We start from the raw sequence: 12,375 nt of genomic DNA, 5'->3' as shown, positions 1-12,375 counted from the left end.
TTGAATGGTGCAGGTCCACTTATATACAGATGTGTTCTTTTCTCTAGCTCACTGTATTGTAAGAATAATAATCGACTGTTTGTGTTATTGGTAAGGCCTCCAGTCAACAGGATGCTATTAGTAAAGTTTTGGAAGAGTCAAAAGTTACACGGGGATTGATCGGTGATCCTAGCCTCCCAGTTGTTCAAGAGTCAACTGTGTATCTGCTAGAACTTACTTGGCCAACAGAGTTAAAGAAGAAATGCACATGTCAGAAGAAATGCACAGGCCTAGCTAATAGGCAATAAGAACACTGGAGGAGGCTGGGGGCAGCGACGTTGGCTCACCTTTGATGACAATTGAAGATGTACACAGAGCAGAGCCTGCATCATTTGACACTTTGCATGTGTACAAACCAGCATCGCCCTTGCCCGCCTTCTTGACATGCAGCAGGAGCGTGTTGTTCTTGAATATAATCTCACAGTTAGAGGTTGGATGTATCTCTATATTATTCTTGTACCATGCAACCGATATAGGCTGGGAACCGGCAACACGGCCCTCGAGCCTGAAAGAATTCCCTTCCGTTTCCTCAACGGTCTCCGAGAGCTTTTTAGTGAAACTTGGTGGGATGAGCCGCTCTGCAAGAAATTGCAAGGATATATGAAAAGGAAGCCAGAAGCACATTACTGATAGGAGGCTTTTCAAGAAAACGTCCTATTGTACATTAAAAGTTAAAAAAAAAAAAGTTAATGCTGACTAACTAAATACAGTGAATCAGCGTATGTTTCTAAACATTTCTGCCTCATTCCACAAGCTTATTCTGAACTGTTCTCTGATTTATGGGATAAATGATAAAAATAACTTACGGCCATTTACAGAACCACGTACTTGTAAAAAATAAAAGAAGAAGAGGGTGGTCTTAGGGTTATGTAGGATATATGGAGTTTTAGAAAAATATGGATTTAAAAAGATCACTTTTTCTCTAGAGAAACTTATTTCTTCTTCAACATTTTTGTCATTTGTTTAAAACTGGCCTAAATTTCACTGCCCTAATAGAAACTGCACCCTTGGGAAAGAACAGGAAGCGATTACGCAAAATAAACGATACCTTTTATATTAAGTTGAGCTGTGCACGAGTCCTTTCCCACTTCATTCACAGCATAGCAGCTATATTGCCCAGAGTCTCCCTTGTCTACTTTCAGAATTGTCAGGTGGGCAGTGTTTTCCAGGTAACTGATCTGGTAGTTTCCGCCACTTCGTATCTCTCTGTTGTCTTTGGCCCAGGCGACCTTTATTGGTTGCGTCCCAGTAACGTGGCACTCAAAGTCAGCACTGTCCCCAACCACAGCATCCACAGGGGTGACGGGGATGTCAAAGAAGGGTGGATTCTTCCCCTCTAAAAGCAGAGCAGAAGGACACAGTTTCAGGCTCCATAGCCATCCCACTCTACAGAAACAGTGGTGCTTTCTCCTTAATTTTGAGGATAGAAATTTTAATTACAGAAACAGAAAGAAGCTGAAGCAGCCACAAACCTGTGAGAATGAGCCTGGCACTGGAGGAAGCAGACCCTATAGGGTTCGTAGCTGTGCAAGAATACTGGCCCGCAAGGCTCCGGTCTGTTTTAAAGATGTTGAGAGTGGCCACGTTATCTAAAAACGATGTTTGTACATTTGGGCCATCTTTCAACGGCTTGTCATCTTTATACCAAGACACCGAGATAGGTTCTGATCCACGTATGGTACATTCAAACACAACCGGCAGTCCGACCGTTTCTTGAACATCTCGCAACTGCCGAGAAAATGATGGTGGCAGTTTTTGCTCTGTAGGAACAGAATTAAAATAATGAGTACGTCCGGATATATTTTTAATGTGCTGAATATCCTTCTCACAGTGATTGCTGTATAGATAATAGTATGTCTATAAAAATACTAGGAGGTACTAACAGCTCTTGAATTAACTTGGATACAAAGAAAAACGTACAAACTTTCAGGGCAAAATTTTCACTCTGTGGTCACCCTAATGCATACTAGGTACAAAAATATGTAAGCCCAAAGAGTAATTGATTGGTTTAAGGTACATCTCCAGGCACGCAGCAGATTCTCCCACTTTTTAAGACTGCCTTGTGGGACACTCATGAAGTGAAATTTTAAAAATATGGTTACTCGGGGCGCCTGGGTGGCTCAGTCATTGAGCGTCTGCCTTCAGCTCAGGTCATGATCCCGGGGTCCTGGGATCGAGTCCCACATCGGGCTCCCTGCTCGGCTGGGAGCCTGCTTCTCCCTCTCCCACTCCCCCTGCTTGTGTTCCCTCTCTCGCTATGTCTCTCTCTGTCAAATAAATAAATACAATCTTTAACAAAAAAAAAAATATGGTTACTCATTTCTCTGAAAGATTTAATGATAGACACAAGTGATTGTTATGTTCCTTCCAAATGAAGATTTAGTTCTCTTATCTCTCCCAGCTACAGAAAAGGATGAGCCACTAACCGTAGACAGAATTTCTTAAGCAGAACATTCTGCCTTGGGCAAGATTTTCTTAAAAAGAAGACCTTTGCCAGATATTTTAAATCGTGTTCAAAAGAAACACGAATCCATTCACTTTTAAAACATTGCAATCACCTTGGACAGTAAGGAACGTTGATGAAGAAACTTCTCCCACGCTGTTTTCAGCTCTGCAGATATATTCTCCACTGTCATTACTATCAACCTGGTTGAAAACCAGTGTAGCGACATTGTTCTTAAAATGCATTTTGCAGGTGGCAGCAGGTCTTAATTTTGTATCTCCTTTGTACCAAGACACCCCAATTTCAGGCGTCCCAGCAATTTGACATTGTAAAGAGGCAGAATCTCCAACGGTAACCTTAACAGGCTCCAACTGCTTGACAAAATACGGTGGTTCTGCAGGCAAGAGAGATAATCAGTCATGAAGAGACACGCCAGAATGATTATTCACATATGACGCTATGAAGGCGGGATTGTAACAAACCTAGTATCAGTATTTGTGCCGAACAGGAATCTTTTCCAGAAGCATTTTCAATGTAGCAGTTGTACTGTCCTGCATCCTCCACGGTGCTACTTGGAATTTCCAGGATTGCAGATTTTTCAGTTGTGGTTATATTACACCTCTGAGAAGGAGTTATATTTACGCCATTTTTCTTCCATGTAACTGAAATGGGAGGAGTTCCAGTGTACGTGCCCTCTAGAATCAGGGGTTTTCCTTTCTCTATGCTGTAGTCATTGAGCCTTTTCACAAATTTGGCTGGGGCTGTAGTAAGCAAATGGGAAAATACGAAATCAAACACACATACATTCAGATATAGACACAGCTGTTACTTCACGTACGTCAGTTGTAAAAATGCGGACTAGCAGTCAAGCAAACCTTTTACATAGAGATGTGTCGTACAAGAAACTCTGCCAGCTTCATTACTAACTATGCAGGTATATTCTCCACTCTGTGTTGTCTCTACATCGAACAACTCCAGCTCAGCGACAGAATGCTCCAGAGATACATTACACCTGTCCCCTGGTACCAGTTCACTGCTACCCTTGAACCAGCTGACGCTGAGAGGAGGCGTTCCTTTTACGATGCTTGTGAAAGTTACATTGGCTCCCGTTAACACATCCATGGCCTCAGGTTTCTGAACAAAGGATGGTGGCTCTAAACAAAAATCACATACCAAGAGCAATTTAATATTTTTCAATTTTGATGATAAACACGCTTAATACGTTATGAAATGCAGTTCTAGTTTCCTGTCGTTTTAACTGACCTCTCACAGTCAAAGGAGCACTGCATTCGTCAGAACCGGCCACGTTAGTAGCTACACACGTGTAGTCACCGGCATCTGATTCTTCTAGCATGTTCACAGTTAAAGCACAAGTGTTATCTGTCAGGGTGGTCTGGTATTTCCTTCCACTGCTGATCTCATTTCCTTCATGGAACCAGGAGACAGAGATTGGCGGTGACCCATAGACTTTGCACTCCATGACAACTGAGGAACCAGACAGACCATTCGTCTCTTTCAATTTTCTCGTGAATGAAGGAGGAACAATTCGGTCTGAATGTGATAAAAAAAAAATCAAACAAACAAGGGACACCAGTTATAAAATGATTTGAAAAGAGAATTATTGTCTTCTTGATGGAATACCTCTAGATCCACTGGGCTTTCTTGCCAGGGTATCGAAGAAGTCCCTCTGGGTTCACACGGTTGGAAGCCTTGAGAATCAATGGGCAAGATGTGCTAGCTGACGTGGGAGGGGTTTTGGGGGTCTCTCATCACTGTGAACCATTATACGGTGAATTATTCCAGCATAAGCGATAGTTAAAGACAACTTTATCCTTCTCCAGGGGTTAAGTTTTACTCCTACCACTCTGAATTGTGGAAATTTCTCCATGAGAAAGGGATCTAACTTTGGAATTGGTTTTCTTCCAACTCTACGCGGATGTAACCTCTGATTTTGCTGATGCAGAGGAGGTCAGACCCATGTCCCGCTGAAGATGATGGAGCTTCCCAAACACACATTATGTAAATCAGGAACTACATTATGATGCCACTGAAATAAAAGCCCCACCAACCAACCTGAAACTTGAACTGAGGCTGTACAGGTGTCTTTGCCCACAGGGTTTTGCACCTCGAAACTGTATATGCCACTGTCACTAGGTGCCACATTGATGATCTTAAGGCCAGATGCTTTGTTGAAGAAGCTTATTTTGTATTTGCTGTCACTTGTCAGTTCTTTTCCATCCTTGAGCCACTTGGTACTGAGTTCAGGGGTGCCTGTGACTGTGCACTCCAAGGTACAGGTATCTCCTGCGGTAACTCTTATGGATTCTGGCTTTTCCACGATCGCTGCAGGTTCTGGAACAAGACAGAAATTACATTCAAAATTTACATTCAGACTGAAACGCTAAAGAAAACACAGATACTAGTAAGTGTGTACTTTGTATTCATGGTAATGTTCTATTCTACTCGTACTAACCGAGAACAGAGAGTGTGGCAAAGCACTCTTGCATTCCAGCATCATTTTTGATCTGACAGGTATACTTCCCAGCATTGGCTATTTCTGTTCTTGCAAACTGTAGGGTTGCAATGTTTTCTGAATAAGAAACCCATATGTTGTCACTTTCTCTGACAATCTCCCCTTTATCTTTGAACCACACCACTGATATTGGCTCAGCGCCTTCGATAGTAGTCTGCAGCTGAACTTCTTCACCAATGATGGTAGAAACGTCACTGAGCTTCTTCACAAATCTTGGTGGTGCTGATGAAAAAGAGACAAATCGTTTAAAACGTGTGGGGCTAGTAGTACCCTCCCTCAAGCCATGCAATGCTAGGACTTCCACTAGTGATAACATGTTGTTTCCATTTCTTAAATAAGAGGTATTTTTGTTGAGTGGGAGCAGGGACATATTAGAGTTTATATTAAGCCAAAAGAATCAAATGTCTCGTCCTCTCCAACTTTCTGAGTTCAGTGAAATCCATTGGAAAAACCGTCTAAAATGATATTTGGTAGGATTCAGACGTGGGATGCACACTAAACATCAAAGGATTTGGAAGAGAAAAAAGGGAAAGCAGAAGACACAGCTAGTGATAAAGGACTGGGCAATCACTAAGAAGCCAACAGAACGTTAAAATTAGAGGGAAGAAAACTAGAAGGGAAATGGCAGACAGAAAAGAATGAGGCTGCTCTAACCTTTCAGTGTGATAGAACCAACACAAGTGTCACTCCCCACATCGTTGGTGGCTTTGCACTGGTATTGCCCCATGTCTGCAGCATCGACATTCAGGATGTGAATACTCGTCAAGAAGTTCTCAGACATGATCTTGTACTTCTTGCCACTTCTAAGTTCTCTCTTATCTTTATGCCAAGAAACTTGAAATGGGGGAGTACCCTGAAGCTCACATTCAAGATGAACATCAGCTCCTTTCAGCGTCTCAATGGGATGAGGCTTTTTGCGGAAAACGGGTGGTTCTACAATTAGAAGGTAATTGAGTTAGAAAAGAAAGGAAAATCAGGATGTATTCTGTAAGCATATAGTTTCAAGTAAGAATCAGTTTTCCATTCCATCACAGAGACAGAAAACATCAGTTTCAATTTTTGATCGGATCCTCCAAAAATTTTAAGACATTGCTGGAGAGTCAAACAGGGACCTGAGAGGACAGCTAGAGAGGAGTCCAATGTGAAAAACACAAAGGAAGAGTGAGATCTGACCTTTAACTTTTAAGGAAGTGCTGCTGCTTGCGCTGCCCGCTGCATTGCGGGCCTCACACGTGTAGTCTCCGCTGTCCTCAACACTGAGGTTGTGCATTTCCAACACTGCCACAGAGTCGAAAAATGACATTCTGAATTTACTGCTCTCTTGAATTTCAGTCTCGTCTTTGTACCATAAAACTTTGATTTCTGGAGACCCTCCTATTTTACATTCATATCTTGTGTATTCATCCTGTTTCACAATTCTTGAAGGTTCTAGCTTCTTAATGAACCTGGGTGGTTCTATGGAACCAAGAGGGAAAACACAAGTTAAGGGACGGAAAAGACACGGATAACTCAAGATGAAGTGAAAAAAGGAATCCCTCTGTTGGAGAGGTCTTTAACTCTGGAAAACATATTATTTGATGCAGTTCAAGGAAGAATAGTTCATAATTAGTAGTTAAGAATGGTTAAGTTGAATCTAAGTAGACATTTCTTAAAATAAAATGTGTGTAAGCACCCACACCAAATGTTATTGCAAATGGAAGGGAGGAAAATACATTAATCCATATTGTGTGATCCTCCTCCCAGCAAAAGAATCTTATCTTCAGTGCAAGATCAGAGGCAGGGGCTAGATCTGTTGTTGGAGGCACTCTGAAGTTCACAAGGAATAAGAGGGTTTGATTACTCTCCTGTATGTGAACCGGGGGTGATGTATATACTATGGCTATAAAGATACCAGATATGTACCATGAGGAATCAGAATAACAAAACTGGGTGAGATGTCTTAATATTTATGTCAATTTCTCTTATAGATCTTAAATAGATATTTCTTCAACCCTCATAATTTCCCTTCGCAGTGGGGGAGAGCAAGGCTTTCTTCGTTACCGAAACAAAAAATTCAAGCTCAGAGAAATAAAAATGATTAGAAAAATGTCATAGAGCAAATGGGCTGGTAAATACAATTCTATTTTAATTTCAAGATATCTACAAACCATCACCACAAAAAACCTCAAAAATTCTCTAATGGGTTAGATGAGTAGCTCATTGAGTTAGGGATTTAATTTATGACAACGGCAGCCATGAACTTGGTACAGAAAGATATGGTTGCCTTCCACCATGTCGGATATTGATGTTCTCCCTAGCCCTCTGGCTTCCTCTATTATTTAAGTGTGGGGCTAGTGGAGGAGGAGAGGTTAGCACAAGCTGACTCTTCTTGAGGGGCTTGTTTGGGATCTGTTATCCCCTAGAGCGACAAAATCCATTAATTTACAAACTACTGTGGAAAATAAGTCATTTGAGATCACTTCCTTTTCTTTGTCTTAAGCTGATTTCTTTCAAACTTGGATATTCTTGCAATTCTGTGAAAACTTTTGTTCACTATTTTCCTAGTCTCTACCTTTAGCCTTTGAAAATGGACATTCAAGTCCATGTTTTATTCGTTTTATATTTTTTTAATAAAAAGTGTTAAAACTTGACCCCATTTGGAAGGCCCTAGATCCATTTGACCTCTTCTAATTACTAGACCGTGGTCCTAAACATAACTTTGAAGCACATCCTTCCTCCTGTATTTTAAGATATTGAAAATGCAAAAGAGATGTTGCTACTTGACTGGAACAGGTACCTTGCACACCCAGGTGAGCAGAACAAGAGTCTTTTCCAGCGACGTTGCTTGCGTAGCAGGTGTACTGCCCAGCGTCGCCTTTGCTTACTTTGAGGACTGTCAGAGTGGCAGTATTTTCAACCAAAGTCATCTTGTAGTTGCCTCCAGGGCGAATCTCTCGGTTATCTTTGGCCCAAGTGATTTTGATGGGTCCAGTTCCAGTTACATGACATTTAAAAGAACCACTTTCTCCAAGAGCAAGATCTACCGATACAGGCTTTAGATCAAAGAAAGGAGGCACTTCATGCTCTGAAAAGGATGAAGACCAACACGGTGACTTCAGTTTTCATGCTCCCAGACATGGAGCAGAAACTAAGTGGCCCCAGTCCTATGGTGGCCCACGGCAGTGAAGCTTTTTTAATGAAGAGGGTAATGTGATGAGCTACTCACCTGAGAGAATGAGCTTGGCACTAGACGAAGCAGTTCCAAGAGGATTAGAAGCTGAACAATTATACTGACCGACGTGGCTCTGGTCAGTTTGCAAAATCTGAAGGGTTGCTACGTTATGAACAAAAGATGTTTGCAAATTAGAATCATCTTTCAAAAGCACCCCATCCTTGTACCAAGATACTTGAAGAGGTTCTGAGCCATTGATGCGACATTCAAACGCAACTGGGAAACCAAGAGTCTCGTGAACATCCTTCAGTTTTCTTGCAAAGGAAGGTGGAAGTTTGCGCTCTGTAAAGAAGTTACAGATAATCCTTATTTACAAGAGAGAACACAGCCACGACATATTCCAAGCCATTACGATTTTGATGTTTTTAAGAAAATGGGTCTGTCAGCACACAGCAAGACTTGTTAAACGAAACCATCATCACCTTTGATAACAAGCACAGCTGAAGAAGCGACTGCCCCCACGCTGTTTTCTGCCTTGCACGTATACTCTCCCACGTCACTGTGATCCACTTTGTTGATTACCAAAGAGGCGACATTATTTTTAAATTGCATTTTATATGCAGGAGCCGATCGTAGCTTTGTGTGTTCTTTGTACCAAGAAATTCTGATTTCTGGGGTTCCATCCACTTTACATTGTAAAGTTGTGGGTTCTCTGATGGTTGCTTCTACATGTTGCAGCGGTTCAATGAAATAGGGTGGTTCTAGGGTACAAAGGATGATAACCAATCAATCACGCTAAGCTGAAGAGGATGGTTTAAAAGAAGGAAAAGACAGCAACAAAAAGAGCTAGCTTGTTAACACACCTAAGACAGACACCAGAGCTTCACAAATATCTTGACCGGCCTCATTTTCTATCAGGCAACTGTACTGTGCATAATCCTCTACAGTGCTCTCCGTAATTTCCAGGATCGTCGATTTCTCTGTCATGGTAATACTGCAATTCGGAGACTGTGAGAGAGGGAACTCATTCTTCAACCAGGTCACCGAGATGGGAGGTGTGCCGGTAAACGTGGCCTCGAGAACTATGGGGCTGCCCGTCTCCACACTGAAGTCAGCCAACCTTTTCACAAACGTGGCGGGTTCTGTACGGAGGAAACATGAGGGTGAACTCGGCATCTTCAAAGGAAGACTTGGAAAGGAACTTTAAGAGACACACGAGTCGGAGAACAGAGCAAACCTTTCACAAAGAGATGCGCCGTACAGGAGGCGCTGCCCGCGTCATTGGTCACAAGGCAAGAATAGTCTCCGCTCTGCGCCGGCTCTACCTCCAGCAACTCCAGTTCGGTCACAAAATCTTCCAGAGAGATGGTGCACGACTCCCCTGACACCAGTTCCCTGCTGCCCTTAAACCACTTGACCTTGAACGGAGGGGAGCCTCTAATGACGCTGGTGAAGATGAGGCTCGTTCCAGGTAAAACTTCCGCAGAGTCGGGGATTTGTTCGAAAGAGGGGGGTTCTGGATACCCCAGGGGAGGGAGAGATCAAGAGAAAAAAAGAAATCCAGGTGAGATGCGCTTTTGCTCCTCAAAGGAAAGGGAACTAAGACTGCAAATGAAGACAAGGGAAAGAAACTCCCCGCGAGGCAGGCGCCACATCACGCGGAAGAGACGTGAGGGTGGCAGCAGTCTGCCTCTCGCACACTGACCTTGCACGGTCAGGACCGCCGAGCATTCATCCGAACCAGCCACGTTGGCAGCCACACACGTGTATATGCCTGTGTCCGAGGGCTCCAGTAAGCTCAGGTTCAACGCACAGACATTTTCCGAGAAGCTAGACTGGCACTTAGGCCCACTAACGAGCTCGTTTCCGTCCTGAAACCAGGCAACTGAAATCGGGGCTGAGCCAGAGACTCGGCACTCCAAAACCGCCGAGGCCCCCAAGACGGCGTTCGTGTCTTTCAGCTTGCGGATGAAGGAAGGAGGCACAACTCGATCTGTGTGGAGAAGGGTATTTTTCCGTTTAAACAGAAGCTTTCTTTTCTTTTTTCTTTTTTCCAGGAAAAATGACAGATTCATAAAGACCTCACCCTACTCACCCGACACGTGGACAGATACAGAGCAGGTGCTTTTACCAACACTGTTTTTCACTTCAAAGCTATATAACCCCTTGTCGCTCATCTCTGCACAAGGGATTTTAATGGAAGCCACTTTGTTGATGAATGTAATGTGATGTTTGCCGTCTGCAGATAATTCTCTCCCATCTTTGAACCACTTGACTGAAAGTTCTGGTGTTCCAGCCACTGCACACTCTAATGCAAAAGGATTTCCAGTAGTGACAGTCATGGGTTCTGGCTTCTCTACGATTCTGGCTGGTTCTAAAAGAAGAAGTATATTGCATTGAAAATAAAGTCACCTTCCAAACTGAGAGTGTAAGCAATATATAACGGGGTAAGAATAGTATTTGCAGATGATGATCATGGGCCAATTTGATTTTTTTCTCAGGTTGTACTTTGTTACTAACCTACTACAGTCAAGACTGCTGAACATTCTCTCATCCCGGCGTCATTTTTGATTTGGCACACATATTTTCCAGAATCAGAGGGTTCGGGGCTCCCAAGTTGGAGGGTTGCGACGTTATTGATAAATGAAATCCTAGTGTTTTCACTCTCTCTGATGACATCACCTCTATCTTTCAGCCAGACAACAGAAATTGGCTGGAAGCCTTCCACTACAGCCCGTAACTCAACAGCATCCCCAACAAGGGTTGAGGTGTCGCTTAGCTTTTTCACAAATCGTGGGGGTTCTAATGAAAGAAGTTTGTGGTTAGAAGAAAAAAAGAATCACAGCCACATAAGTTATTAGTTAAGCAAGAAAAGATGAAAGGAAGAGACATATATTTTTGTGCCCACGTATACAAACCTTTGAACTTGACCGTGCAAACACACGTGTCACTTCCCACCTCATTAGTAGCTTTGCAGTGATATTCTCCTACATCGGAGGCTTCAAGATTAAGGATATGAAGACTTGTATCAAAATTTTTTGAAGTGATTTTAAATTTCTTGCTGCTTCGAACTTGCTTTCGATCTTTAACCCACACCACTTCAAATGGGGGGGTTCCCGAAATTTCACATTGGAAGATAACATCAGAACCTTTAAGAGCTCCTATTGGAGAAGGCTTCTGGGTGAAAACAGGAGGTGCTACCAGAAAAAAAGAAGATAGATGATGAGAACATGTGCTTACTAAAAAGGATAGATAATGCTTTAGAATCCAGAATCATTAAGAATGATTGGTGTAACCATATGACAGTATGCTAACGCAAGAAATAACAATTCACAAAAACTAGTTTAAGAATTGCAAGCAAATCCCCATAGTGAGCCTTTTTATTTTGGAGCTCATAATATCGCTGAGAAAGAATCCAATCAGAGGAGAAGGAAGAAGCTTAGTGTGTCTAACCTTTAACGGTCAGGGCTGTGCTGCAGCTGGCCTCACCAACACCATTATGAGCTTCACAGATATAGTCCCCACTGTCCTCAGTGCTGCCTTCATTGATGGTAAGCAGTGCCACAGAATTAACGAATGACATGTTGTATTTCCAACTTTCATGAAGTTCACTGTCATTTCGGAACCACACAACTTTGATTTCTGGGGAACCACTTATTTTGCATTCCAGTTGGATGGATTCTCCCTGCTTTGCAACTTTAGAAGCTTCTAATTTCTTAACAAACTTGGGAGGTTCTAGTAAATCAAAGGAAAAAACAGCTTGTGTTTGTAGTTGAAGATCCCATAAATACATATTTAAACTGATTAATTAAGAATATATTTTCCAACAGTTTTATGGTAAAATGTTATGTTTTTCTATTAAATAAGCTTTTAATAGAGAATTTAATTGTTGAGTTTATTTTTGTAGTTTGGATACAGAAGCTAAAACATATAAGTTAATGTATTATAGAGGTATTTGATCAAAATTTAGTAATGATAAATCAGAACGCCATGTGACAGAAAATAAATGATGAGACTGGATAGTTGAAACAATACTTAACAAATTTGTTAGACAACACCATCTGATAGGCTCACACTTAGAGTCAACACTAATTTAAAGAACAATATAAAGACAAAACAGAACCTTGATTAATGTTTTCAACACTAATATACAAATTCTAACATGACCCAGTTAGTTTATCTCAAACACTTAAAAACTAAAGGAATTTT

The 12,375-nt window shown here is 42.0% G+C and overlaps 1 protein-coding gene across 11 annotated transcripts in view; it reads right to left on the bottom strand.

Moving 5' to 3' along the window:
• Positions 1–12,375, bottom strand: part of TTN (titin) — a 269,823-nt gene that overhangs the window by 171,772 nt on the left and 85,676 nt on the right. For all 11 annotated transcript variants that reach the window (XM_035007649.1, XM_035007637.1, XM_035007643.1 and 8 more), the window contains 21 exons: positions 11,620–11,901; positions 11,085–11,363; positions 10,687–10,968; positions 10,262–10,540; positions 9,872–10,159; positions 9,404–9,682; positions 9,030–9,308; positions 8,649–8,927; positions 8,221–8,508; positions 7,792–8,079; positions 6,189–6,470; positions 5,670–5,948; positions 4,956–5,237; positions 4,556–4,834; positions 3,746–4,033; positions 3,358–3,636; positions 2,965–3,243; positions 2,598–2,876; positions 1,512–1,799; positions 1,088–1,375; positions 327–617 (listed from right to left, as the gene is read on the bottom strand). In XM_035007649.1, coding sequence (XP_034863540.1) covers positions 327–617; positions 1,088–1,375; positions 1,512–1,799; positions 2,598–2,876; positions 2,965–3,243; positions 3,358–3,636; positions 3,746–4,033; positions 4,556–4,834; positions 4,956–5,237; positions 5,670–5,948; positions 6,189–6,470; positions 7,792–8,079; positions 8,221–8,508; positions 8,649–8,927; positions 9,030–9,308; positions 9,404–9,682; positions 9,872–10,159; positions 10,262–10,540; positions 10,687–10,968; positions 11,085–11,363; positions 11,620–11,901 — 5,937 coding nt within the window. The remainder of the gene's footprint in view (positions 1–326; positions 618–1,087; positions 1,376–1,511; positions 1,800–2,597; positions 2,877–2,964; positions 3,244–3,357; positions 3,637–3,745; positions 4,034–4,555; positions 4,835–4,955; positions 5,238–5,669; positions 5,949–6,188; positions 6,471–7,791; positions 8,080–8,220; positions 8,509–8,648; positions 8,928–9,029; positions 9,309–9,403; positions 9,683–9,871; positions 10,160–10,261; positions 10,541–10,686; positions 10,969–11,084; positions 11,364–11,619; positions 11,902–12,375) is intronic.

The sequence above is a fragment of the Mirounga leonina genome, unplaced genomic scaffold (genome assembly GCF_011800145.1).
Source record: "Mirounga leonina isolate KUSES-001 unplaced genomic scaffold, KU_Mleo_1.0 Mir_151, whole genome shotgun sequence".
Taxonomy (NCBI): domain Eukaryota; kingdom Metazoa; phylum Chordata; class Mammalia; order Carnivora; family Phocidae; genus Mirounga; species Mirounga leonina.
Note: the sequence above shows the minus strand (reverse complement) of the source record. Positions and strands in the feature narration are given on the sequence as shown.